The sequence below is a fragment of the Cynara cardunculus genome (genome assembly GCF_001531365.2).
Source record: "Cynara cardunculus var. scolymus isolate 2C chromosome LG 8, CcrdV1, whole genome shotgun sequence".
Lineage (NCBI taxonomy): Eukaryota > Viridiplantae > Streptophyta > Magnoliopsida > Asterales > Asteraceae > Cynara > Cynara cardunculus.
Window position 1 is genome coordinate 4,380,737 of NC_037535.1, and position 27,982 is coordinate 4,408,718.

The 27,982-nt window shown below is 35.9% G+C and overlaps 1 protein-coding gene across 3 annotated transcripts; it reads left to right on the top strand.

The window, feature by feature from the left end:
- Positions 1-225: 225 nt before the first annotated feature.
- LOC112517295 (nuclear pore complex protein NUP205) lies at positions 226-27,574 on the top strand. 3 transcript variants are annotated; one of them, XM_025124681.1, is made up of 45 exons: positions 226-446; positions 1,137-1,232; positions 1,516-1,590; positions 1,679-1,783; positions 1,897-2,007; positions 4,023-4,182; positions 5,661-5,746; positions 6,124-6,246; positions 6,329-6,541; positions 8,390-8,479; positions 9,572-9,733; positions 10,226-10,342; positions 10,435-10,641; positions 11,216-11,317; positions 11,454-11,597; positions 11,935-12,065; positions 12,160-12,279; positions 12,533-12,653; positions 14,440-14,637; positions 15,211-15,329; positions 15,464-15,614; positions 15,719-15,831; positions 15,934-16,015; positions 16,098-16,184; positions 16,257-16,334; positions 17,993-18,196; positions 18,692-18,784; positions 18,867-18,980; positions 19,112-19,282; positions 19,431-19,486; positions 19,577-19,649; positions 20,899-21,089; positions 21,193-21,319; positions 21,458-21,535; positions 23,040-23,204; positions 24,811-24,981; positions 25,059-25,196; positions 25,314-25,457; positions 25,732-25,839; positions 25,940-26,044; positions 26,132-26,269; positions 26,350-26,450; positions 26,761-26,880; positions 26,954-27,092; positions 27,207-27,574. In XM_025124681.1, exons 1-45 carry the CDS (start codon positions 306-308, stop codon positions 27,288-27,290), a joined length of 5,652 nt encoding a protein of 1,883 aa, XP_024980449.1. In that variant the 5' UTR covers positions 226-305; the 3' UTR covers positions 27,291-27,574. The 3 variants fall into 3 exon arrangements, with proteins under 3 accessions (XP_024980449.1, XP_024980451.1, XP_024980452.1); XM_025124683.1 differs by lacking the exons at positions 226-446; positions 1,137-1,232; positions 1,516-1,590; ... (2 more) ...; positions 4,023-4,182; positions 5,661-5,746 and having other exon boundaries at positions 6,186-6,246; positions 6,312-6,541; XM_025124684.1 differs by lacking the exons at positions 226-446; positions 1,137-1,232; positions 1,516-1,590; ... (4 more) ...; positions 6,124-6,246; positions 6,329-6,541 and adding an exon at positions 7,426-7,490.
- Positions 27,575-27,982: the final 408 nt, after the last annotated feature.

Here is a 27,982-nt window from a genome sequence, read left to right on the forward strand (position 1 = left end):
AGAAAAAAAATAGTATGTAGTATTTATCATGAAAATAACAAGTTTATTGAAAAAATTATATAAATCAAATGTACACAAAAATTAAGGAATTATTTTTACAAATTTATATAAAAAATTAATTTTCAATATTCGAAAACTTGTTGCAATTATTTTCTTGTTTTTTGTTTTAAACGGAGAAAACGCTCCTAAACCACCACCGCCAAAGGCGTCGAAACCCAAAACCCTCCGGCTGAATCAAACTAGGGCAATTTCCCGCCTTTCTATTTCTGTCCAAGGCTTCCTCTTCGACGGCGCCGGAATCGGCGATGGTGTCAGCTAAGCAACTGCTCTCTATCATCGAGTCTACACTCTTAGGCTCCACTCCTCCATCGCCGTCGCAGAGGATTGAGCTCATTCATGCTATTCGTCACTCCCTTCCATCTCTCAAGTCTCTCCTGTCATTTCCGGTACGAACATCTGTTGAATTTTTAGTTGTACTATTTCGGTTTTATCCTAGCTTGATTGACACTCACTCCCTTTTGGCAAAGGAGGTACATGTTGAATGTACAACATCATGAAAAATTGATATCGGTTTTAAGTGCTCTAGAGAAGAAACTTGGTAGCTCTATTGAGTTTGTAGCAATTGCCACGGACAGTATCATCTTGATGTTGAATTTGTAAAAGAATCCGCATCTATTTTACATTTGATGATGACTGGAATTTACATAAATATAAAATTAGGTTTTCTTTTTTAATCTTGGAAAGGGGAAGAGTAGTATTAGCCAAACTCAATTTTATGGGTTTCTATTTAGCATAAGCAAAACTTTCATTTCTTTTGTTAGATATTGAACTGATATTCGGAATCCAATTAGCAAAAAGAGCAATTCTCATCCTATGCTGTTATTAGAGAGTTTATAGTAAAAAACAGATATAGAAAGAGGGAAGCTGAAATTTCATGTATATTTTACCTTAAGTGCTTGTATATACATTTACGTGTCACATTATGAATGAAGAGGTAGATTGATTTAGTTAACCATGTAGTTTATCTTCAGGGGAATATATGTTTATTGGTTCATATCATGTCAGACATGTAATTCATAAGTCTTTTCTTTTTTCTGTTCATAATTATGAAGTTTTGTTTTAAAATTCATATGTAGCCTCCGAAGCCTTCTGACAGAGCACAAGTTGAGTCGAAAGAAGTTAGGCTTCCTGATTCAGGACCAATCCCACTCGACGATCAGGATGTTCAAATTGTTAGTTTACATACTTCAATTGCTGCTCTCCTTTTAGCTTTCATGTAGATAAGAAAACGACTTATATGGTCAAATTGTAGAAGTCAGGAAAAGGGAATCTAGTTACAGTTTAAACAAATCAACTTTGTGGGTTGGTTTTTTCTGAAACTTCAACTAATCCACCCAGCAATTCATCAATTTGACCATAAAAGTTGAGTGTACATGTATATTTTTTGTTTTGGACGGGGGCAGATTTTTCACGAGTAGTCCGTTGTTCCCATGATTTAACGACATATAATTGTAGGCTCTTAAGCTGAGTGATGATCTCCATCTCAATGAGATAGACTGTGTGCGACTGCTTGTTTCTGCCAATCAAGAGGTAGACCTTCTTTTATCATCTAGTTATTCAGTGTTGCTTGAGTTGGATTCTCTTATTTGATTGGTAAAAATGCATCACTTTCATGTAGTGGGGATTACTTGGGCGTGGGCCATTGGACATTTTACGTCTTGCAGCGGGGCTTTGGTATACAGAGAGAAGAGATTTAATAACAGCACTTTATACACTGTTACGGGTATCTTTTCGTCTTCCATTTCGCTCCAACCAATCTATTTTTTTGTCCTGGGGTTGGAGAATCTTCCTGCTATTACAACAGTCATTATTTATGTTATTATTTGCATATTGTAGGCAATTGTGCTTGATCAGGGACTTGAGGCTGATCTTCTAGCTGACATTTTAAAATATGTTGAAGATCTAATTAATAATGGGCTTCGACAACGGCTGATTTCTCTAATAAAGGTAATCTATCTGTCCTTATGTTATTTTTATCTCACGTTGCATTTTGCCTATAGTTTTTTTGTGCGCATTGCTTTAGAACTCCCGTTTTAGATTAATTCTTGAGATCTGACTAGTTGCCTATACGAAGAGTAGATGTTACTAGGCAGAAACGCAGGCTCCTAAGCATTTTTACAAAACACAAATTATGCAGATTTCCAAGGTTGAAGTGTGGACTACACAAGTGATATATTAGATTCTAGATATTGACATACTTTTATGCCTCATCTACTTTGCTATTCACTCCCCAATCAATGTATTTCTTCTCGGTGCTTTCTCTTTTGTGGAGGAGTTTTGTCAAACTAAAGTTACCGGTCCCCTAGAAAATAAACTTCATTTTGTGCGAAAAAGGTTGGATTCATTTTAGGCTAAGTTTATCTTAGATGTCCCATTGCTGGCTGCTGTATATGCCATAGCCCATAGTGTAATGTCCTTGTAAGCAATTTTTTTTTGCAACTTGGTTTCTTCTAACATCCATACTTGGTTGGCCTTCGGATTAGAGTAAGTGTCATGTGAATGCTTCAAGTGCAAATCTCTATTATAAGGTGATAAAATCTGGATCTGTATCATGTCTAGGATGATAATTCCATGCTTGTCTTGGTAAAATGTCATGAAATCTAGCATGGATTTCCAAAGCTTGATTCAGATATTGAGTGATTTTAATACTTGAAATTCAAACTTAACATTCTACCCCATAGTTGTGAGAACCGTGGAGTTTGTTGGGTGAAATATTCTTGCGTGGTTTTATGTGGTTTCTCTTGAAGAAGGCAAACACAAGAAACTTCCAAGTTTTCATAAGGATGTACTTAACTTATTCTTTTCTTATGATATTCCTTCTCTTCTTTTTCTCCTCTTTTCTTGACTATGCCAGCAATTAAGCTTGACATTCCACTTTTATGTGAAGTTCCATGGTTTGAGAGCTTAAGCTTCTTAACATGTTTTCACATCAGGGGAAGAAAATGGTCATGATTCTGTTGATGCTTTGTTATGCAGATGTAACATATCGTGCATATATAAATTGTATTTTTTTATTATTTTTCTTCATGGTCGACTGGCCAAGGATCTCCATGGAGTAGTATTATATAGCTGTCAATAGAGTTGAAACTTGTTTTCTCAAATAATGAGCTCCTGTCAATATGTTAGGGAAGTTTCTAGTTCATGATTTGGCAGGCGTTAAACATATTTGAGTTTGATTTAGATTTGTAAATAGTTGGTTGACATGCTTCCCCTGCTGCTGATCAAATTCCGGCATTGCAAATGACAAACATCATGTAGAGAAAAAACCCTTAAATGATTGTGTTTTTTCAAATTACATCGCTATTTGATTGGGCTAGATAATGTTATTTGTTGCTCATTTATGAAGCATCTCTTCTAAGACAATGGGCCTCTGTAAATGATATAGGCAAAGTGGAATCTGAACTTGTATTTTGATAAGAAGGTTAAATTTAAAAGAAAAATTACTACACTAAATTTGGGTAGAGGCATTGTTAAATAGTTTGATAGCTTCTTATTCCTTATCATTTTTTTATCGTGGGAGTTGCTGATATAGGATGGGTGTTTTAACCAAAATAACTATGTTTTTGCATTATCAATATAAACTGGACCTGGAGGTCTTTCCTCTGTTGTTTTCTACTTTTCTCTGTCTTCTTCCCCTGTCCCCAATGCCTGTTTATTGTTCTATGCCTTAATCTTCCTTTTGTTGTATCAATTAAAATATATTCTCTGTTTTTCTTGAAATTAATATAATATTGAGATCGATCAGCCAAAGATGGCCTACTAAGTGGGCTCCGGAACTGGTAACATATGGCCATGGTCCAAAATCGAACAAGAATTAGTCTTAGCAGTTGGCAAGTTCATTTTTTGGAGAAGAAAAACCCGATGAACTCTTTACAAACTTTGTTAACATAGGTGACGTGATTACAGTTTCAGTTAGTGCATGGTTGATATCTGTGGATCATGATGCTTGTATTCAATTCTAGGAACTAAATCGAGAAGAACCAGCTGGTCTTGGTGGGCCTAATTCTGAGCGCTATATTCTCGACCCTAGGGGTGCTCTTGTGGAAAGGCGAGCTGTTGTTTGCAGGGAGAGACTCATTCTTGGTCACTGTCTTGTTCTATCGCTGTTGGTTGTACGTGCAAGTAAGTTATTTAACGACGCTTTCGATTTTCTCTTTTGTTATATACATCTTCAAGTTGCTTGAAAAAGGCATTTCAAGTTCTTTATCAAATGGTTGTCCTACATATGGTAAATTTCTACAGTGGAAGCCTAAAGTTACTTGCAGCAGTAGCTGATCTAATGTTATATGTCTGTCATTGCTTCCAAATGTTTTTGTACTTTAGAAGAATAATCTTCCATCATAGTTATGCTTTTGAACCTACATTCTCTTGATTACTTGGTTTTGATGTCTTTAATTCTTTGTTGACACTTTAAGTTAAAGTTTTCTTTTATGCACCATCCATTTTACCTCGATATGAACATTTCACTATTCGTCTTCTGAGTTACACTGTTTAACGTACATATCTTTCACACTAATGTGTTTATTATTATTGCTGTGGAGTAATTGAGATGTATCAGTCCATCAACATAATCAGATTGATAATGCCAGTCAGCAAAACAAATAGCACAGAACCAAGCAGGACATAACACTCACTGAACTGAGAATTAAATAGTTTTGTAAGACTGCACTTTGAAGTCTAAAAAGTTATATCTTTACCTGATTCACAATCCCACTACGAGGACTGAAAATGGGTAACAGTAGCATGTAATGCACACTCTTTGTTCAACATAAAGTGCCATAGGTCCTTGCAGACTACCGATGCTCCTCAATGTGTTTTTTTGTGCAGTGTAGCTGCAGCCTTGAAGACTACCAACTTTAGATGCCCCTTTTTTTAGTTGTGAACTGAATGCAGGTTCAATATGTAATTGTTGCCAGCTCCCTGGGATATCTCATTTACTTCATAAGTACTAAGTAGTGGCTTTCTGGTTTCTGAAGAATAAAGATGATAGGAGAATAGTGAATGTTAGGATCAAGTGTTTGATTACTGTGATCAAAGATGAGCTTATAGATGACAAGTTGCACTATATGTCAACCCAAGATGCATCTTCCAAGGTAGCTGTACTGGAAGGTGTGGCTGGACCACCTCCTTTTCAGGGAGAGCTAATGCTTGTTGGGGATACAATTAGGAATATTAGAAAATAGTGAGTGTTGGATCCAGGTTTGGAAACCTCCCATGACCTCTTAGGGTCAAATCCGTTATTATTGTAACTTATTTGAGCGAAAGAAAAAAGTGAAGGAAGAAGAGATCGAAGAAAAATAGAAAAATCATCAGTAATCTATCCTTAAAAGAGTCATACCAACATATGCTGAGTATATTGAATACATGATGTACCGACTAAATGCAAATTCAAGCATGCTCAAAGACATACATGATTGGCCTGGCTACCGAATCTCTACCTTGCATTGTGTTAAAATGTTGTAGGCTTTGATCCCATTGAAAGATAAAAATCTTATCACTGTGTTAGCTAAACAGGTGAGATTATAAGTGATTTGAATTGTTCTGTTGTTTTTTCACCTAAACGAACATATTTTTTAATTGCTGGAGTGCTTTGTTTACAGGCCCAAAAGAAGTAAAAGATGTTTTTACGACTTTGAAAGATAGTGCAGGGGACATTGGTGGCTGTACTGACATTGTAAAGAACCAGGTATGTTTTGTTCTTAATTTCAATTCTCTTCCTCTCTCATGTCATTCTTCTTGTTGGGAATGGGATTATGGTGTTGGAGCCTGTTGTGTGAAAGTATTTTGGAATGGCTTCCCAAAAACATTTATGCGTGGTATTATTTACAAGGAAACTGCTCCTCTGTCTAGCCAGGTTATACTCCATTGGAAATGTGTGTAACTGCTCCAATATATTTCTAGTGACGAAAGAGGAGAAATAGTGCATTGGACTTGACTTGAATAATTTGACCTGAAATACCAAGTCTTTTCATGTTCTACTCTTACATGTACAAGAACACTACTCTATTTTATACATCCTTTCTTAGGCAGCCGTAGTAACTGATGGACCTTTATCTTTTGCAGATCACGTACAGTCTTCTTTTTTCTCTTATAATTTCATTGATATCAGATGCTCTGAGTGCATCACCAGACAAGATGTCTATCTTGGCACAGGATGTTTCATTTAGGCATGATTTCCAGGAAACCGTAAGTGCAAACCCTTTCTGTTCTCTACTACTAATAACTCTTGACCATAATTTGGAACCTGTTAGCTGTGTTTTTCCAATAGGTGATGGCTATTGGGAATGATCAGATGATTGAGGGCTGTATGCACTGTGTTAGACTTGCATGGGCTGTGCACTTGATGATAATACAAGATGTAACTGATGCAAGGGAGACAACTAATGATGTGAGAAATATAAGTTCGTGCCTGGAAGTTGTTTTCTCGAGCAACGTTTTCCAGTATTTGCTCAACACAGTTCTTCGAACACCAGCCTATCAGGTTTGTTTTTGTGTTTAATGCTTGGTTTTTAAATTTTGAAGTCTTCAGGAACAAAGTTAAAAGTTAAAACAAGACATAGTTAGAAACCTTCTTTCTTTTTGTCATTACCTACTTTGTGTTATGTGATTCATGTAAATCTGCATCACTTTCCGCAAAGACCCCCGCTTGTGCACGATGCAAGGTGTGTGCAAACCGGCAATAAGATAGGTAATATATAACAGGTAATTTGGAAAACAAATTATGCGTGCATGCGTCAATGGTGTACAAGCTGGGTTAATCTATTTCATTTGGAAGTATAAGCTAGGATAAAGCATGAGAGAGTATGGCCTGGCGAGCTAGCATAAAAACCAGCGATCTCTGCATGGAAAGGGTCCTAAGCATGTCCAATTGTAATGCAAATTTACTCATTCTTTCATCTGTAATGGCGACTGCTGGTTCTGGAAATTTCATTCAAAGATTATCCACATAAAAGTATGCCAGCGTGGTGTCCATAGGTAGCATGCATTGCTAAATGTCCTCATAGTTCAACTAAGGTTTAAAAAAGAAAATTCCAGGAGTAAGGTTTGTTCTCTAGTAAGACAATAGGTTTACTGGCAGGCAGGATGAGAAAGCTATCTAGTTTAGTTTGCAGAACAGAGTAAATATGCCAGGTGGTCAACATGCTAAGCTGTTAATTTATTGAAAATAGGTAGAAACTATTAGTAAGTAGCTTTTCTCGTTGTCGACAAAGAAAGTAATACAAGTGAATTACCTGAGCAGTGGTAAATTGGTGAGTGTATGGATAGAAGCAGTTGCTGTTTACTAAAAATAGTAAGAGTTCTGTTAAATGATTAGTTACAAACTAACAACCTAACAAGCGTATTAGCATATGCTTTACAGGTGCCTATCTTAGTGATTTTTGGGCTAATTTTCCTGGCCGAGCTATCTAACTAGTAGTCAGCCTTAAAAGGTTGGTTTAATGGATCTTTTGTTATTACTATTTATATGTTGACATTAATTTTTCTCTGAAAATTATCAATTGTATCATTTTTCCTTTTCTCAAATTTTTTATGCATTATGGTGTTACTCATTTTTACCCTTCACAACTGATGCCTGATTGGGACAAAGGCATATTGGCGTTGGGCATTACTTGAATGAAAGCAATCAGTTAGTGTAAGGTAGTTAGGTTTGTTTGTGTTTCCTGCTGCTCATGGACAACTCCACTAGAATTTTTGAGAACAGAAGGCAAACGGGGGTAGTGGATTGTGACCCTTATTGTTATAATAGGAGTATCAATAATCCACTGCAGCTGCATATTCAATATTACGTAGATTAGATCTTTAAGTTCCATGATTGCTTCAATTCAAGTGTCATCGTTCTATTTATAGGCAACCCAACTACATGCTTTTGAATCTGATATTGTCTTGTTCATTTATTGGTTTTGGCTTACTTTAAAAAAACTATAAGATCACTGCTTTAGATGAATATGACATTGGCTATCTGGTGGTTGGTCTAGGCATCTACATTTAGTTGTCATGCTAAAGTTGTTTTTACTTCAGAAATTCAACTTTTAGTCATTGGTACTGGTGAAGTTTGCTGTGTATTTCAGGTTATAGATAATACTGGGTTGGTTTGGTTTTATTAGGTTAGGGAACTTTTCATGACAATACTACCAATACCATAATGTGCAGAATATTCTAAATATTTGATATTTCATGTGTACATCTATTCTTAATTCCTTGTACTCCATAAGATCCTCACTTACCTTCCATTTGTCTTTATTGCATTCCTATGCTGCAACCTGTTAGAAATATTTTTTATGCACTGTATCTCTACTGAATGTAACTTCATGTCGTTATATGTTTCCAGAATGATGACGAGGATATGATCTACATGTATAATGCGTACTTGCACAAGCTGATAACATCCTTTCTGTCTCATCCACTTGCTAGGGACAAGGTCAGTCATGTCTTCTTATATGTGTTTTATGTATACCAGGTATGTGTAGTAGTTTGTACCATGTATTTGTGGATGCCATGAATCTACATTGGTTTCTGTACATTTTATTAGTCTGGCGAAAATAGATTGTTCTCTCCATCTAATTTCTTCATAATCCATTACCGGAATTCCAGAAGATTATGTTGGTTCATTTAATAGAAAACCAACTTTACATCGTCAGATTTTTACATTTGCGTTGCATGATCCATGTTCCAGAAAGCACCCTTATGATACCAAAATGCCACTCCTCTCAATGTGTGGGCTGCAGAATGGGTTTACTTTCTGATTAACCATAAGCTGTTTGTTCCATATTTGTAATAATATCAGTTGAGAATATAAATGCATCTCCATGTTTAAATTTGTTGCCATCTCAACTATGGTTCCACAAAAAATAAAGAGGACAATGAACACGATTGTCTGGAGGGAAACATATAGTTCATTGAATCATAGATTTTGCAGATGTAACATTAGATATAGCGATTCCGTTATGCAGCAGTACTGATAATGCATCCACTAAAGCAACGACGTGCATAAGAGAACCAAGTACAATTTCTACCCTAATACGAGTAGTTTAGTACTACTATCCATGTGACGGGGTTAAAGCTCAATTGAGCTGTAGTATCCTAAATCTATGTATTGCTACATGTTCAGAATTGCCACTTAGACTGGATTTTAGCAAAACATATTTGCTAGTCTGGATCTCTTTTAGCACCAACCATGTCCACAGGATGGGAGAAGGCACATGCTAGCTAATTGTTATTCCCTCACTCCCTTCCATTACATAGTGTCTAATAAGTTTTAAAGGTTCAAATGGAATTTTCATTGCTACACTGAAATTGGTGTTGTTGGATCAAGAAAGTTTTGATGTGAAATGTGCAATTTGCCACCCTCATGTACAACATATCTTTTGATTGTGATCTTATAATTCATCAATACTACACAATATCTTGAGCTTGAGTCGTAATAAAATTGTCTTTCTGCCCAGGTCAGGACTTCTCATTTTTCTGTTTAAATATGTTTGCCCTGATATGATGGTTTTAACATGGTTGGTAGGTGAAAGAAACAAAGGAGAAGGCTATGACTGCTCTTAGTCCGTACAAAATGTCTGGTTCACATGATTATGTTCTGGATGGTAACATGCAATCTCAGCAAACTACTGAATCTGCCCCCCAAACTTTTGTCTCTCTCCTGGAGTTTGTTAGTGAAATCTATGAGGTCAGTATACTTTTTCTTTGTATTTTCACTTACAGGTTCACATGAATAGATTTGGAGCGTTTATATTAATACAAGCAGGTTATGCTCACCTGAAAATATCACTTTAAGTCTCCATCTTTATATGTTCAGTTGTTCTGTGTTTATACTCGCTCAGCCTTAATAGGCAGTAGTTTTTATGGTGGAAAAAATAGAGATCTCATGTTACATAGATGATACATGTGCTTGGTATATTTGTTTTAGCCATGAACTTTTTTAGGACACTGGGAACATGTAGTAAAACATTATTTAAATTTTGTTCAGCTGAATTATTTATGATATATACTGCAAAATGGTTGTAAGATATATAATTTCTTTTGCATTTCTATTGAGATGTTTACATAGGACTTTGGATGCATTGAGGTGTCCAGCTGTTCCTATATTTCAGTTCATAATTGTTTTACTTAAAGATTGCTTTCGATCAGTGCTCCTTACACTTCTTGATGTTTACCACAGAAAGAACCTGAACTATTATCTGGCAATGATGTCCTGTGGACATTTGTAAAGTTTGCTGGAGAGGATCACACTAATTTTCAGACACTTGTGGCATTTTTGAAGATGCTTAGTACGTTGGTAGGTGTATCTGTAACCCGACTTATTAGTATCTACAAAGTTCTTATGATCAATGATGTGGTTTCCAAGTTGTTTGACTTATCCACTTTCAGGCTTCAAGTGAGGAGGGTGCTTCCAAAGTGTACGAGTTACTGCAGGGCAGAACGTTTCGCTCTATTTCCTGGAGCACTTTGTTTGATTGCTTATCTATTTATGAGGAGAAGTTCAAGCAATCCCTTCAAAGTGCAGGGCCAATATTACCGGAGTTTCAAGAGGGAGATGCAAAAGCTCTTGTTGCTTATCTATCTGTTCTTCGAAAGGTGTTCTGTTGTTTTATGTTATATTTCAGTAATAGTTGGTCGAATTTGGTCATTCAAACTCAATCTTTTCATGTAGAAATTGATATTTTACAACCATAATTAATATAAACCTACTCTCGTTTTTTATCCGCTTTGAGGTTGATATGCCGTGTTTGCTACTGGCATCTCCTGAAGCGGGTTTTTGGTCGATCCAGTTGTCGACAAAGCAAGTATTGTTCTTCTACTAAAAAGTTGGATGACCTGTAAGTAGGCAATGGGATGAAATCCACTCTTAGTAATATCAATGAAATGACCTAGTTTTTCACTTAGTAATGTTATCATTAACTTAATTTTTTATTCCTCATGTCTTTCTTCAATTGGTGGCACATGTCATGTTTTTTAGGGAATCTTCTAAGAAACATTTCATTAGTTTTGCATTACTGCCTTTTACAGGGTTTGGATATTAGAGTGGTGAAAGATAATGCCAACTAATGTTCATTGCGATATTTCTTACCATTAGTGGTACAATTATCTGCCTTATGAGCATGAACTTTTACTAACTGGTCTGCAGTGTTCTCTTTCTCTTGGTTGATAGGTTGTCGAGAATGGGAACCCTATTGAAAGAAAGGCATGGTTTCCTGATATTGAGCCGTTATTTAAACTTCTTAGTTATGAAAATGTGCCTCCTTATCTTAAGGTCTGTTCATATCTGCTGATATCTTCCGTAAAGCCTTTCTGAGTTTTGTTTTTCTACTGGTCTTTGAAAGTTCAAAGACGCTTCTGGAATTTGAATGCTAACCACTTTTTTTCACATGTTTTATGTTGCGTTGTAGGGTGCTTTGCGTAATTCGATATCAACTTTCATTCATGTTTCTCCAAACTTGAAAGACACTATTTGGGGTTTCCTTGAGCAGTATGATTTACCAGTAGTCGTTGGACCTCAAGTTGGGCATGGTACACAAATGATGGCCTCTCAGGTTGGTTTTGCATGATCTACCAAAACTAGTTAATGATTTATAAGATGACTAAGAACTTTTGACTACAAATCACACTCTTTTTTTGTACATACTACTATACTAGGATGTTTACCTGTACTGTCTCTTATCCTCTTATTTTGGGTTGAAAAGAGTTGTTGCTGTGGAAAGGCATTTCTTGAAGTTCTATTTCTTTCTTTTACATGTTAACAGATCTTCTGGTGGAGACTCACACAGATCTGTGTGATCTGTTGATTTAAATTAACGTGTAGATAAATTAACATCAACTACATTGGTTTGATATGTGATGGAAAGAGTTGCAATGATTTGACCCCAACAGGTTTATGATATGAGGTTTGAGTTAAATGAAGTAGAAGCAAGAAGTGAGCATTACCCATCCACAATCTCATTCCTAAATCTGTTAAATGCTCTTATTGCTGAAGAAAGGGATGCAGCTGATAGAGGACGTAGGTAATGATTCGCATACTTTAACATTTTCCTCAACATGTTTTTCTCTTTTTCTGCCAATACTTCTTCTTCTGAACTTATGTGGATTGTTTGGCAGGTTTATAGGCATCTTCAGGTTCATATATGATCATGTGTTTGGGCCATTTCCCCAAAGGGCCTATGCAGATTCTTCTGAGAAATGGCAATTAGTTGTTGCATGTCTCCAACATTTTCAAATGTAAGTTGATGTTCCGGTCTATGGACTTCCTTTGGTACTTACCTGTTTATGCTGTGGGAATTACCAATGAAGATAGCCCTGGTGTCTGTGCTGTAACTCTCTTAGTTTTTAGCCTTATTTTGGGCTCTACTTTTGTTGCACGTGAGAGGATATCTTCTTGTTTAGCAATGTTGTTATAGTTGTTTTGGTTAGTTCTAGTTTTTTTACTGAGAATTTTATTGATATCACTTATATATTGGTGTAATATATGCAGGATATTGAGTATGTATGACATAAAAGATGAAGATATTGACGTTGTGGTCAGTCAGTCTCAGCTGTCGGCACCACAATCAACTCCACTGCAGTTGCAGCTTCCTGTCATAGAATTGCTCAAAGTAAGCTAATTTATTCTTGTAGCTGATGATATTCCAATCATTTCATGCAGTGCACTTCTTACTCACTGGTTTCTTCATTTTTATGACATACTACACTTATTTTTCTCCCTTTTCACTTCCCCCCTTGGTTTTATTCATATAATTCATATATCTCATGCATATGAATACTTTATCAGCCTATGGCTAGTTTTCCTGAAGGCTGATACTGTTAAGCAGAATTTGGTAAAATCACATGTCGTAGGAAAAAGACGGGGAATGTGATAAATCTATTTTCTTGTGTCTGTCTTCTTTTGTCTGTGCTACACTTGCCTAATGTTGTCATCAACTTGGTTGAAGTATTTTCTATTTTGCTTTGTGTTTTTATTATGTGGTCAAGTCTCAGCTTGACTTATAATTGGTGTTTTTCTAACAGAAGCCATGCTTGTTGATTTGATGCTGATTTGGCCACTGGAATTTTTAATTTAATTCCTTTGCTGTGTATGTGGCTCTAGTGTTGGTTCCAATGATGCTTTTCTGGTTGCTTTTTAATCATTGCACATTATGTTAAGTATTTATGGAACTTTATTGCAAGGTCATCTTTCAGTAATTGCTTCTCTTTGTACCGACCCATAACTGTTCATGGATGATCTTTCTGTGGATTCTTCTTTTGGTGGTTCTTTCAGAATACGTGGCTTGCTGATTGAGGTGGTGTGTAGCATACCTGGTTTGCCCACATTCTGCATTTGGTTATAATCTTCAAACAAGGAGGGTTGTTTGTTTACCTCTTAATAGTTCCATCAAGAGGCAACCTCTGAATCGTTAAGAGGTGAATCTTGTTTGGCAAAAAAAAAGTCTGCCTCTTAATTGTTCTAAAACCCTCTGAATGATTTTGTATCCTGAATCTCCCTTAACCATTAAGAGCCATATTTCATTGTACACAATTACCAAACAATTATATTTCATTTTGCACTATATCATGAGAGCCTATTAATCATTCTGTACCAAACCATTCAGCAATTGCCAAACAACACCAAATATCGGATTGTAATTTGATTATTTTATGCGAAAAGGACTTGCCATCCAGCTTACTGTATTAATCATTTTCTCGAGTTTGGAGAGAAAATAGAGGACAATAATTTGTTTCAGTGTGGTCTTTGAGTCGGAAAGAAGTCATTTTTTTTCTTTGTGTTGCCGAGTTGGAGAAAAAGGGAAATAATATTAACAATTTTACAATTATACTCTTCCTTTCCTTTAAGAGGTGTGTATATACATATATAATAATAATAAGTTAGGTCAGGAACAATTTAATAATTACAAATATTATAAACCCTTTCCTTTCTCTTTGAATCTTCTCAAATTTGGGAGGAAAGTTTTGGAGAGAAATCACTTAAAACTTCCCATCTGGTTCCTTTCTCTTTTCTCCAAAAAAAAAAAAAAGAACTCCTAGAACACGATGTTTTTTTACCTTCTCTTCATCACCTTCCAAATCACCTCCTTTCTCTCCAAATAAAGAACTTGAGAACACAATGTCAGAGAGCATTATAGGTTTTCTAATCTTGCTGTTTGTAGATTAGAGAACATCTAATAGGTGTTCTATTGTTCTCCGAGCTTCTTTTTTGTGGATTTAAGGTGTGCTCTATGTTGGAGAAATGTTCTTTAATCTGTACTACCACGCCTTACCGTATGCCGCATTTGTCCCCCCCTTCTTGTTACATATAAATCTTCTGAGTTGTGTGATGATATTGACTTTGGAAACTATTTGTTACTTATCCATGCGTATATTTTTCTCCATTTATGATGTTTACAGGACTTCATGAGTGGGAAGACTGTGTTTCGAAATATTATGGGTATTCTTTTGCCTGGAGTGGATGCTATAATTGCTGACCGGACCAATCATACTTATGGTTTACTTCTAGAAAAAGCTGTGCTCCTATCTCTGGAAATTATAATCCTTGTCTTGGAGAAGGATTTATCAGTTTCTGATTTTTGGCGTCCCCTATACCAGGTTACCATGCAACCAAAAAAAAGTTGTTTATTATCATTTATGTTATCTATTTCCTTCGAAGGTTCTAGCATGAGTCAGTGTAAGATGGTTCTCAAATTGTAAAATTTGGGTTGTGCTACATGTTATTATAAAAAATTCAAACTTAATTGCGACATATCTAGCATACTTGTATGTTGTTTGCTACATTGCCAGTGTGGTGCATAAGCATCTAGGGCGACGAAAACCACAGAATTCTATCTATGGCTAGTTAGACTTGCTAGAACTAATGAAACATCACAATTTACAAAAACTATTTGAGATGCTCAGAATGAAGCTCCTAGAAATTACCAACTCCTGTGGTATACTCTCAATAGGTCACATACAATATCACCATCGTAGATCCGTCATGATATATATTTTTTGATTGAATATGCTAATGACATCAGAATAACATTATTAGTTACTGTTTAAGTCTTGCTTTTGTAATTTGTTTCTGGATGCCTGATTTAGTTTTCTTATTGATTTTCTATTCATCCTTATTTTCTCGGTCACAACACCTTATGTCGTATGTACTTGTTGATCGTTCTGTTGCAGCCTTTCGATGTTATACTTTCTCAAGATCATAATCAGATTGTAGCTCTTTTGGAATACATCAGATATGATTTTCTTCCGCAAATTCAACTACGTTCCATAAAAATAATGAGCATCTTAAGGTATCCCTTGCTATTCACCATACTCAGGCTTTTAATTTTTGTCCTTGCTTGGATCATAGATGCACTATTGTTTCTTAGATGTATCTGGTATGTTTGTGACCTAAGAATGACCTTGTAGTTTTTGCATGTAACAGTTCTCGCATGGTTGGCCTTGTTCCGTTGCTACTAAAATCCAATTCTGTTAGTCTTCTGGTTGAAGATTATGCTGCTTGTCTGGAGCTAAGATCTGAAGGGTGTCAAGTTATAGAAAACAGCTGTGATGATCCGGGCGTGCTTATAATGCAAGTTAGTATTTTTGCCTTATCCTTGTTTTTTTGGGATGAGGCGAAGATCAAATTTATGTTCCTTTTCTGTTGAATATTCTATATATTTCTTCCTTCACATTGCAGCTTCTCATTGATAACATTGGTCGCCCAGCCCCCAATATAACACATTTCTTGCTGAAGTTTGACCTCGATTCCCCTGTAGAGAGGACAGTGTTACAGCCAAAATTCAACTACAGGTATTTTTTAATTACAGGTTGGAATTTTTTATCGCATTTGTTTCATCTTCAATTTCTTTATATTGTCTTATATGCTTTATATTATTCTTTTTGTCATATCAGTTGTTTGAAGGTTGTACTTGATATTCTGGAAATGCTACCAAAGCCTGATGTCAATGCATTGCTTCATGAATTCGGATTTCAGGTTAGGCAGTCCCAACTATTTTAGATATATTGGTACTCTTTGTCTGTTGCTACTTACTCGGACAAGTTATGTTCTTCTGTAGCTGCTTTACGAATTATGTTCGGATCCACTCACATGTGGCCCAACCATTGATCTTCTTAGTACCAAGAAGTATCGATTTTTTGTCAAGGTAAGAGGTTTTCTTCCAGAACTGGGGCAGTATTTCCATTGATTATGCAATTATCTAAATCTGCATTTACAGCATCTGGATAACATTGGTGTTGCACCACTACCAAAAAGAAATAGCACTCAGCCACTTCGAATCAGCTCTCTGCATCAGGTTTGACTTGGCAACACTTGATATTTCATTGCTCATCAACTTTCTGGTATGAGATGGCTTGTGTTCTTGCATACGTTTCTTAGTTTATCCACGGTTTAACAATCTTCAAATGAGATCAAGCTAGAGCGGTTGTGTACAAATATGTCATCTTTTTCTTTGTTCTATATGGCAATGTTGTAGTTTATGCAGCTGTGGGTTTTGAAACTTCTTGCTTGCCCACTCGTTCCATTGGTGTATGGTAGGAAATTAATGTTGTGAGGCCGGAAAATGGTGAGTTCCATTGGTGTACGGTAGGAAATTAATGTTGTGAGACCGGAAAATGGTGATTGCATGTATTCTTAGCTTAAATTAACTTTATATTCCTAAACCAGTTTGGAATACACAGATGATCAGCTGAGTTCCTTCTAGTTGAATCATCTACTCTTCCATGCCAAAGTGCTAATCCCAGCAAAGTGACCACAGTAGCCCCTGCTTTCCAAATGTATTGAAAAGTACATGCATTTATACGTTTGCATGTATGCATAAATATTTTATTTGAGATTTTGAAAGAATGCGTAATTTATGGGCTTGAAACAATTTTGAATGCTGTCTGCTTTGTATAGCTTTGCTTCTTTGATATGTACACAAAGTAGCCCCCACAGTAGTGAATAGATCTTGCGTCCTTATGTATACATACAAACATGTACACATATGCAGTTCAAGTTATTTAAACAACTGTAATTTATGGCATTGAAATAGTTTAGAATGCTGTCAGCTTTTGCATATTCTTGTTTCTTTTTTCATATGGGTGGGTATTATGCTGTAGCGGTGATGCATAAAGATTGGCAGATCATCTCTGTGGCGGAGTATGACGATCTCTTTCTTCCCCTTTTCATTTCCCCTTACCCTCATCCTTAATATTACTCTTAAAGGTGTTATGATGTGATTGTGGATCAATATTGAAAATTTTAGTTGGAAGTTGGAACTTGAGAAATGGCAGTTGGTGTGGTCACCTAAATTGAGAATGGCAGCGCCTTTGAGTATGATCTGAAATGACTGTTTTATGTTTATGTTGAGTAGGGTATGTTACCTTGTGTAGAATATGTTGCATCAGATGAAATCATGAACGTGGTTATAAAGTAACCCAGCTTCGTTTTGTTTGTAGATGCAAGCTCTTTTTTGTGGCGTACACTCTCTTTCGTCTTTGGGTGTATTTTTGCATCTTTTCATTGTTCATATGTGATGTTTGCTGCAAAAAAACAAATATGCATACGAATTTGGTGTAATTGCAAAATCTATAAAGATCCATACAGCAGTTTTTTTTGGCAAGATTACTCTATGTTGTCAATAATAGAAATATCCATATGGAGGTGTATTTGCAGTTATTTAAGGACTGATGCACTCCATAAAGCAGATTTGTGGTTGTCATCCTGATGTAAGAAATGTAAAAAGAACTTGTTTAACATTCTAGACACTAAACTTGTTTAACATTCTAGACACTAAGCAAATCATTAATTGTCTCCGAGTATTTCTTATGGAAATCAAAATTTATTCTGTTTTTTCTTCATTTTGGCCTTGGGTAATGTTTGTCATTTTCCCTCAAATATGCGTTGGGGATTTCTGCTAAGTATTGCCAGACTTATTATCGACTGAAATAAGCATTTTCTTCATTGATTCAGAGAGCGTGGCTGTTGAAGCTTTTAGCACTTGAATTGCATGTTGGCAATGCAACATCTTCCAGCCACCGAGAAGTGTGTCACAGCATTGTTGGTCATTTGTTTGGGCGAGGTGAAACCGAATATGACAGTGATAATAAAATTCTTCACCCCCTCCTTCAGAGTAGTCCTGAAGATACTGCAAGCAGAGCCATTGGCAGGTGTAAGGTATGGTGCTCACTACTTGGCTGCAACATGTCGATGCCTTTTCCTATTGTTGATTTGGCACTTGTGGGGAGTGGGAACGTGTGTCAATTAACTCTCATGGGACATGGTTTCGGACACAAATGGTGCTGAGATATCTTTCCCCTATATAGTTTATATAGATTATGTATCATGTCGTATATGTGATTCGGACTCATTTGAGTGGGAGAGGGAGATACATGGTTGTTAGGCTTTTCCATTAGTACGTGGTATTCACCCAACCTTGTCTTCGTCTATTATATATCAGTGACTATGAATGATCCCATTTGAATTTAATTTATCCATCTAGGGATTTAGTTGGTGTAATAAGTAGGGCATATAGGAACTTAATTTCAAGGGATAGGAATTTCATGGTGTAATTTGTAATGATAATTATTTATTTGGTTCCTATTTCATTTCATGTACCTCCTTGGAAGAGTAAAGCTAGTTTACTAATATTGATTTGAAATTCTAATGCAGGTATTAGAATTGCTTGAAATAATCCAGTTCAGATCTCCAGATACAACGGTGAAGCATTCTGAAGTTCTTTCTCACATAAAATTTGGACCAGTGGTAAGCGCCAAGTATTTCTTCGGCTTTCATTACAGCTCGTATGACATTTCATCGTCCTTATATGATGAAATTCTTTTTGTAGGCCGACGATATACTCGGGAATCCAGCAACATATGAAAAGGGAGGTGTTTATTACTACTCGGAACGAGGGGATCGGTTGATTGACCTAAATGCTTTCCGAGACACTCTTTGGCAGGTATCTAATTTTGTTTTCATTTTCTTCTCGAGTCATACTTCTATCTCTCAATATTGCTTGATTGACTCTCTGGGCCACATCTATCTTACCTCATGAGTATATTTCATTTCCTGCCTCCTTTTCTCCTTCAGAAATGCAATCTTGACAATCCACAGCTGAGTTCCTTTGGCAGTGAAGTTGAACTGACCGAAGTGAGAAATAACGTTCAGCAATTACTGCGATGGGCTTGGAAACACAACAAGAACCTTGAAGAGCAGGCTGCTCAACTCCATATGTTGACAGGATGGTCACAAATTGTTGAGGTGAATGGACCCTTTTTCTCTCCTCTTACCTTTGTGTTTTCTTTTCCTTTCCGATATTACTGTTGCTAACCTCTTATGTGTCATTTTATATGTAGTTTCTTTTACACGGTAATCTGAATAACTGCTGTGTGTATGGTCTGTTTATCAGGTTTCAGCTTCAAGAAGGATATCCTTAATGGAAAATCGATCTGAAATATTGTTTCTGTGCGTCAGCTCTCTCTCCCTGAGATAATGTTATCTACTTTTTTTGTATTTATGAAATCGTGTCATAATTGTTTTTGTCCTTGCCAACAGGTTGCTTGACACATCTTTAAATGCTTCTAGTTCTCCAGATTGTTCGTTAAAGATGGCGGTGATGTTAACTCAGGTAACTAAATGTATTTGCGCATATTGTAATTATGCCAAGTCTTCGTGCTGTCAATGACATGCAGATTCTGTGCTTCAACTATGTAAACTCTTCATATTTGGTACAACTTTTATGTTTGGTTCTAAATATTATCTGCTTCTAAACGTGACTTCATTTTCTGATTGAACTGCATACCTCTGGAGAAGTTGGCATGACCGTCAGCCCATATGCTTCATCTTTGGGAACACGTAAGCTACATAATGACTCATTCTGAAAGCCTGCTCAGGGTATACAGAAAAAGGGTGTCATTATTTACAAAATTCCTGTTATTTAATCCTTAGGTAAAACAGTTTTTCTTTTTTTACAAGGGAATTACAGTTCCGTAGATTTGCAGTACTAGCATAGTATGATATTAGTTATTAAAGTTGAAGTTCTACATTGTTAAACAAGTAGACAAAGAACATTATCATGTTCTCAGTTGGATCTGTTTATATAAATCATATCTTTCCTCGTACTTCAGCCTTGACAAAAAAAATGAAGACAAAGAATGACAGAAAGGAGATGATAGAGTGATAGAGATTTCAACTTTCGAGTATTAGAATGGAGCAAGATATGAAGAAGATGCTTGTTTGATAAGTTGATTTTACTGGTGCTACATGTTGTTCATGAACCTGAGACTGGTAGAGGTCATAGAATCTCGTCTTGGTTTTTTGAAATATTTGATTTTGTTGGTGTCATGGTGGAATGGTACATTGATTTGTGTTTGTTTTGTGGTTACTAGTTGATATGACCTATTAATGGTCACGGTTTTATTTTCTCCTTTGATAGTCTTTTAATAGGGTAGTATTGGCATCATTAGTTGAAGGAGATGAATTTAAAAGTTGGACCTGCATTATGATTGCTTTGCATTCACACTTCACTTTTGTTCATTTATTTTTCTTTGGTTGGGGGTGGGGTTGAGATAGGGAGAAAAGTGATGATCGGAACTTCATTTGTAGAATAGAACAATTTTGACCTTAGAATTATCACAAAATCTTGGAAGTGTTCCAGAAAAGTCATTTGCTATCCATTAGTTTTAACAGAAAATTTGTTTCTGATTTCCAGCTTTTTGTAAGGAAAAAATACAGCTATTATTTGCAATAGATATGAGTTAAATTATAAGCTGATTTATTTTACGGATTCCTTTATCACAAGCCATACAGATATCCTGTGGTTGTCCCTTATATTTTCCATAGTGCTGCTTGATGATTTTGAATATTTTTATCTCAAGGTTTCAATTACATGCATGGCAAAACTGCGCGATGAGAGGTTTGTCAGCCCAAGTGTCTTGAATTCTGACACAGTCACATGTCTTGATGTGATTATGACAAAGCGACTGTCAAATGGTGCATGTCACTCTATCCTTTTTAAGATTATGATGGCAATTCTGAGACATGATACTTCAGAAGCATTGAGGAGACGGTATGGTTCTAGACTTCTAGTTAACTAGCTAGAAATTCACCATTCCTGTTGCTAATAAAATTTTGAATGATGCCTGACTCTTTTTACCATGTCCAACTTTTAGCCAATACACATTGCTTCTAAGCTACTTCCAGTACTGTCAGCACATACTGGATCCAGACGTTCCTACTACTGTCCTGCAATCGTTGTTGATAGATGAGCAAGATAGTGGAGATTTGGATCTTGAGAAGGTGAGAAGGTTCTAAATTCAATGATAATGAAATTGTGGGTTTTTGTCAACTCTCATATAATGGCAGCATCATTGGTTACTTTACTAGTTTATTTGTACAACTGTTGGCAATGGAGACTAACATTTTGCTTTTGTTCAGATTGACCAGGATCAGGCCGAACTGGCCCATGCAAACTTATCTATCCTAAGAAAAGAAGCTCAGTCAATTTTAGATTTGGTGCGCCCCTTACTCTTTTTGTTGGATAGAGTATGTCCGATGATGTTGTATATTGCTCTGAAATAATTTCTTTAACTTTGCATATGGTATTCTACATTCTATATACATACGTCATCCACACATGCACACTCGTAAGTCGTATCCTCTCTTGTGGCTGGCATCCAGGAATAAGTTCTGATCATTGATGAGTTATTTTGTACTGTTTGTCTTATTGATGGCATCACATTTCAAGTTATGTGCTACCTGTTATTCTTGGCAGGCCTACCAGTTTTCTTTTGCTTGCTAAAATTGATATCATTCATATATTATTTTCTCCTTGTGATAACAAGATGTGTAATGTAAGGTGCTGCAGGTGTTATTGCCAGGTCAACGGTCTTATAGTAAGTTTTTTTTGGATAAAGGGTCTTATAGTAACTTATCATAGTGATATTTTGCCATGAAAGTAATATTATAGATTGGTGGTGGAAGAATAGGGATATATTATTATGTGAATGCTCTTAAGGACGGTGATTGAGGTACTCAAATCAGTTGAATATATACATTTATGTTGGCTTGTATTGCTATCCCATAAAATTTGCAAAGTTTGACTCTACTTATAAACTAAAAAGATGTTTGCTGTTGTCTGGTATCTAAAACACATTTCAATTGGGGAACCGTGTGGACGAGGTCAATGTTATTGATAAGAAACGCAATTGACAAGTAAAGTACTTTAGCTTGAAAATTTTACAAGAATGAAATATTGCAGTTTCAGTGGGACATCTCAAGTAGTTGTAGTTTCAATCCCTCACCCACCACAAAAGAGATCCATATTTTACAGAGGAGTTTTGAGCTATGAGGTAGCAGAACATAATGTTTCGGTCTTGAAGTTGTTTAGCAAAATGATTGTTTGGGTCATGTCCCTTGATTAGTTATCATGACACCTGGACAGAAGTCATGTGTGAACTCTCCTCAACACTACTTGATTGGTAGTCCACTTGCTATATACACATATATCTGATTGTAACACTTCATATCTGTTGGTGTAGTATCTGTTTAACCATTATCTGAGGTGCACAAATCTTATTGTGCCTCGTTTGCTTTGTGTCCACAAAATTGAACTCCAAATGTACTCTTTTAGTTTAGCTGTATTGAGTTGCTTGATATCTTGGATTCTTTTTGTTGTGCAAGCATGATGATACTTTATTGGATGTGAATTGAGGTATCACTTCAATGCTTGTATAACTCATCAGGGTGTTCTGCATGCTAGTATTCTGTCCTGAACTCTTATATTAGATGCATGATTTTTAAGAAAATAATGTTTGAAGTACATGATGCTGTGCAATTTATATTTGTTGATTTATCACGGTTATTCTGTAAAATAATTTTGACATGGATGTATTTTCAGTACCATATTAGCAGCCGCATACAGCACATATGTAATGTGCCTTGTATACACACATATATATACATACATTGGGCTCCAGCTGACATTGTTTTCCTTTGTTTCAATGCAACTGATATCAAGGCTATTAAAGATGCAACTCAAGGCAGTGAATCGGGAAAGATAATGGCCCTCTTTGTTCTGGATGCGATGATTTGTATTGACCATGAAAAGTTTTTCTTAGGTCAGCTTCAAAGCAGAGGCTTTCTGAGGTCTTGCCTCATGAACATCAGCAATGTTTCATATCAGGTTCCCCCCCTTACTGTTTGAGACATTTGATCGCTCTCAAATTTGTTGTTTCTAATAATTTATTATAATGTTTGTAAATTCTTCACACCTTCCTTGGGAATCTCTTTTCGTATTTCATATTATGTGGTAGGTTTGTCCAGACCTTTATTTTGATGATAAAAATAAATAGAAAGTCACTGTTAACTTGTCTCAAGGCTTGTGCAAGAAAATTAGTTACACAACTAGTAGGATTTTTGCATTATACCTGGAATGCTAGAAGAATATTTAAGAAAGAGTAGAGTAGATTGTCAGTTGAGGAACATAAGACGCAACCTAAAGGAAGCATTTCTATAACACTTCTGATATAAACCGTTGATCGTGTATGAAATCTAGAGAAATAAGAATACCAATTCATATCAATTATAGCATGAAAGAGAGCCATAGGGAAGTGTTGGCTGACTTGTGTAAGTTAATTGACTAACATGTGATAATGAAAACATCCCATAGGGAAGTGTTGGCTGACTTGTGTAAGTTAATTGACTAACATGTGATAATGAAAACATCTTCTGTTAGGGACCTCACCTCCCAACATAAGATGCCAGAGTTGAAAGAACAACCAATTCTTCAATTGCGTTCATGTTAGCAAACCCTGTGCTATGTAATTCAATTCTTTGATTAATAATTTTCTAGTTTGTTTGAAGAAACATGAAAACTTATATTTTATGGTGGCTGTTCATTATAAGCCTGCAATATTATTCTATTGAATACATTTATCATACATTAATCTAAAATGGTTGCTGTTTAGGAATTTCACTCTAGTGGTTGTGGAAGCCTTATCTAGCACACGACCTCCCTATACGTCCACCCAAAAGGACATATGCAGGTCTTATGTGTTGTATGTGGGAGAATGCTTTCCATAAATGTCTATTGTGTGTGATTTCACAAATTAGAGTACTGCTGAAGATTATTTTGGCTTATGGAAATTATGGCAAGCAAAATCAAGTCCCTTAAAAACTAAGAACAACTATCATTTACTTTAAATCAAATCTAACAAATCTTTCCTTTGTGTAGCAAGATATAGTTGGCAACTAAATAATGTACAACTAATCATAATAGAGGAAATACATAATTAATTTGTTAAGATGTATAATCTTAATTATGTGGTCAAATTTGCAGATGGCAGAAGATGTGTAGTTAGGCATTCACTTCTCCATCTGGATCCCTCGCCCTTGTATGTTCTATATATCCCCACACCCACACCCAAATCTTGTATTTATTCTTTGACAAACCAGAGTATCTCTTAATTGAAGTTAAGTCCTGCCACTTATTATTGTTTTTCTATTTGTTTATGGGGAAAAATTGATATTGACTACTAATTGATTTTTCAAAGATACAATGTATAACAAGCAACATGTATGCTATGGACTGAATTTTCTGAAGTTGAACAATCTAGCAGTCATATTTACATAGATTTTGTTGATTCAGAATTTATATTTGATTGCATGTATTAAATTTGTTCTTAATTTGTATGATGTATGTATGCAGCCTATAGGGCTGTTCTTGTGCCGTCTGCTTTTATTTGTCGGTCTAAACTCTAAATTCATCTTTTGATTTTTCTGTCATGAAGGATAACATGCATTCTATAGATCCATTACAACGCTTGTGTGCTCTTGAGGCAGAACTTGCTTTGCTATTGAGAATTAGCCACAAGTATGGTAAATCAGGGGCTCAGATTCTTTTCTCTATGGGTGCATTTGAGCATATTGCTTCATGCATGACACACAACATGCACATCAAGGTCAGTTTTGTTATGCTTCTGAGTTCTGATTTAAGTTTTCCAAAAGTGATCTACGCTAAAGTTGGATCTTCACACAGGGGAACCTAAGACGTTTCGACACTAGTTTCGGGAAAGATTCATTTGCCGATGTTCACAGACAAAGAATGATTATATCTCCATTATTGCGATTGGTGTTCTCTTTGACTTCATTGGTTGAATCATCGGACTTTTTTGAGGTGAGCTTCTTCTTCATCTTCCTTTTTTCCACTTTGCTTTCTTAGTTTTTTCTGCCGTAATGGTTTTCTGGCTTTGTTCGGTAGCACCTTGGTATTATTAACCTTGATGTTTTGTAGGTGAAGAATAAAGTTGTTCGTGAAGTGATAGACTTTGTCAAAGGTCATCAACTACTTTTCGATCAAGTTCTTCACCAAGATGTTTCTGATGCTGATGAATTGGCAATGGAACAGATTAACCTTGTTGTTGGTATACTTAGCAAGGTTTGCAATCTGCATTTTTCTTTACTATTATGCGTAGATATCCCAGCAATGCTTGCTCTAGTATATGTTCTTCTTTATGCTCTGAACGACAGGGTGTCCAATTATCTTCATGCCTCAAATGTAGCAGAAATTAAGGCCAGCGAGGGAATTCTTGATATCATGAAACATTGTACAAGGAACACCTTGTGGATCCTCAAACGGAAGAACATGTATCTTCTGTTATACCTGTCCTCAATATTTTTGTTTCTTATGTATTTGCTGTTTTACTCTTTAGGTTTGGCCATACGAGGAAGGTGCTGAGTACGGTTTTGTTCAAGGACTTTTTGGATTGATGCACACTCTTTTTTCACGTGATTCAACATTTCTTTCTTCAGCTCAATCAGTAAGTTTTATTTATGGCACCTTGATAATTGAGCATTATTAGTAATATATGGACTTTTAGTAACATCACATCTAATCTTTTTTCTTCTCTCTCCACATAGGATTTTCAGAAACAGAGGAAGTCTGAATTGAGTGCATTTCGTCTGTGCTTTAGCCTGAGCTCTTATCTCTACTTTCTTGTTAAAAAGAAATCATTGAGACTTCAGGTGCGTGTAGCATGGCTATGTTAATATAGTTTGCTCTTTTGACCGTTTCTAATACATCTGTACGTCTAACCACGTTGCTGTGACCAGGTTTCCAACAATTCAACTGATTATAGTGCATTGGTGGGACAGCAGCAACCGACGTTAAGTTTGCTTGGTTATCTTCTTAACTCCGTGACCACTGCTCTTGAAAATGCCGCCGAGGAAAAATCTATATTGCTTAACAAGGTCACAAGTCTTCATAGTTGCTTTTATATCTTATTGCCATGTGAGCTTTAATCTTAATGTATCTGTTCTATGTGCTTCAGATTCAAGACATAAACGAACTACCGCGCCAAGAGGTGGATGAAATTATTAACATGTGTGTTCTTGAAGATCAAGTTGCTTCATCAGACAATATTCAAAAAAGGTACTGGAATTGCTTGTATCTGTGGTTCAAATTGGATGTTCTCCACAATTGCTAGATCTTATGTAGTTGCTTAATCTACATGAAAAAGGATTTGTCATAGGTGGCTCAGCAACTTGGAGAAATACTTGTAGTTTTGGCTATAGTTATGCCTTATCATGACTCATGAGCCGCTCAGCATCATATTTTATAGAATTATAAAAAAATAAAATAAAATAAAATAAACTAATAAATAAAAGTAGAAGGATCGAGACAATACCATGGGTTCTTGTAAAACCTTTTAATTCTAATTTACATGTTCCGTGATGTGCAGGAGGTACATTACGATGGTGGAAATGTGCCGGATTGCTGGAAATAGGGATCGGCTTATCACGCTGGTGCTTCTGCTTGCAGAGAACTTGTTGAACATTTTTCTCATCCATTTCCAAAACAGGTATTGCACATGTTCCTCCTGGTTGGTTTTGATGATATGGAATCATTTATTAAGTGAGTGGTTTATTTGGCAGTTCATCATCATCATCATCTGAATCTGGTGAAGCTGTAAAAGCACTTACATATGGTTCAAAGGAAGAAGCTGTAGAAGACCTAGATTCATTTTGTTCAAAGCTTGTTCCAATTTTGGAAAGACTTGAAGTGCTAAGGGAGGTATGGCTTTGATTTAATAATAACAATAGTAGTAGTAGTGATTAAAAATAGAAAGAATTGGATTTTCTTATAATATGATATAAAAAATAATGTGAGTGATTGTTGTGGGTGCAGGATAAAGTTGGTCATAACCTGAAAGTGTTCCAGAGATTAGCAAGTTCTCTCAAGGAACTCAGTATTCAAAAGTTAACACTCTGAGTCTTTATGATCCTTTTATGGATGTTGAATTGTTGTATGTATTAGTATTAAGCTACTGAAATTTTGTATTAAGTTTAGGTCCTTGATAGGCTTCAATCTTTTCATAGGTTTGTATACGTCAACGCTTGAGTTTGCTTTGCAGAAGTATTTGTTGGTAGAAAACATGATGTTCGGTATTAGGTTTTTTGGTGATTTATTTCCCGTTACATGTGTTGATTTAATTATCAGTGTAGGATGTTGATACCACAGCAAAATATTGGCTAATTTCACTAGTATTGGAAAATACATCTATCTATTTATCTATCTATCTATCTATATGTAGAGGCAAGATCAAACGAGAACGGTACCTATTCAAAAGAACACAAAAACGGGCAAATCATGTGTAAAATCACATGTGATTTTACATTGATGGTTAAAAAAAGTGTCCGGACAACTTGTAGCTGCGCCTTCAGGTCGCCGGGTAAGGTTGTTTGAATCACATGTGATTTTGTATGCGATGTTAGTGTAAAATCATGTGATTCGTTGGTTTTCATGTTCTTTTAAATAGGTACCGTTTTCGTTTGATCCTCCTCCATTGAAGGCAAAAAGAGCGTCCTAGTAATGGTACATCAATTGTTTGATGGCAAAAGTTCTAGGTATAGTAACTATTTTTGTAGAAGTAATTAAATTTGTGTTAAAAAACATAAGCATCC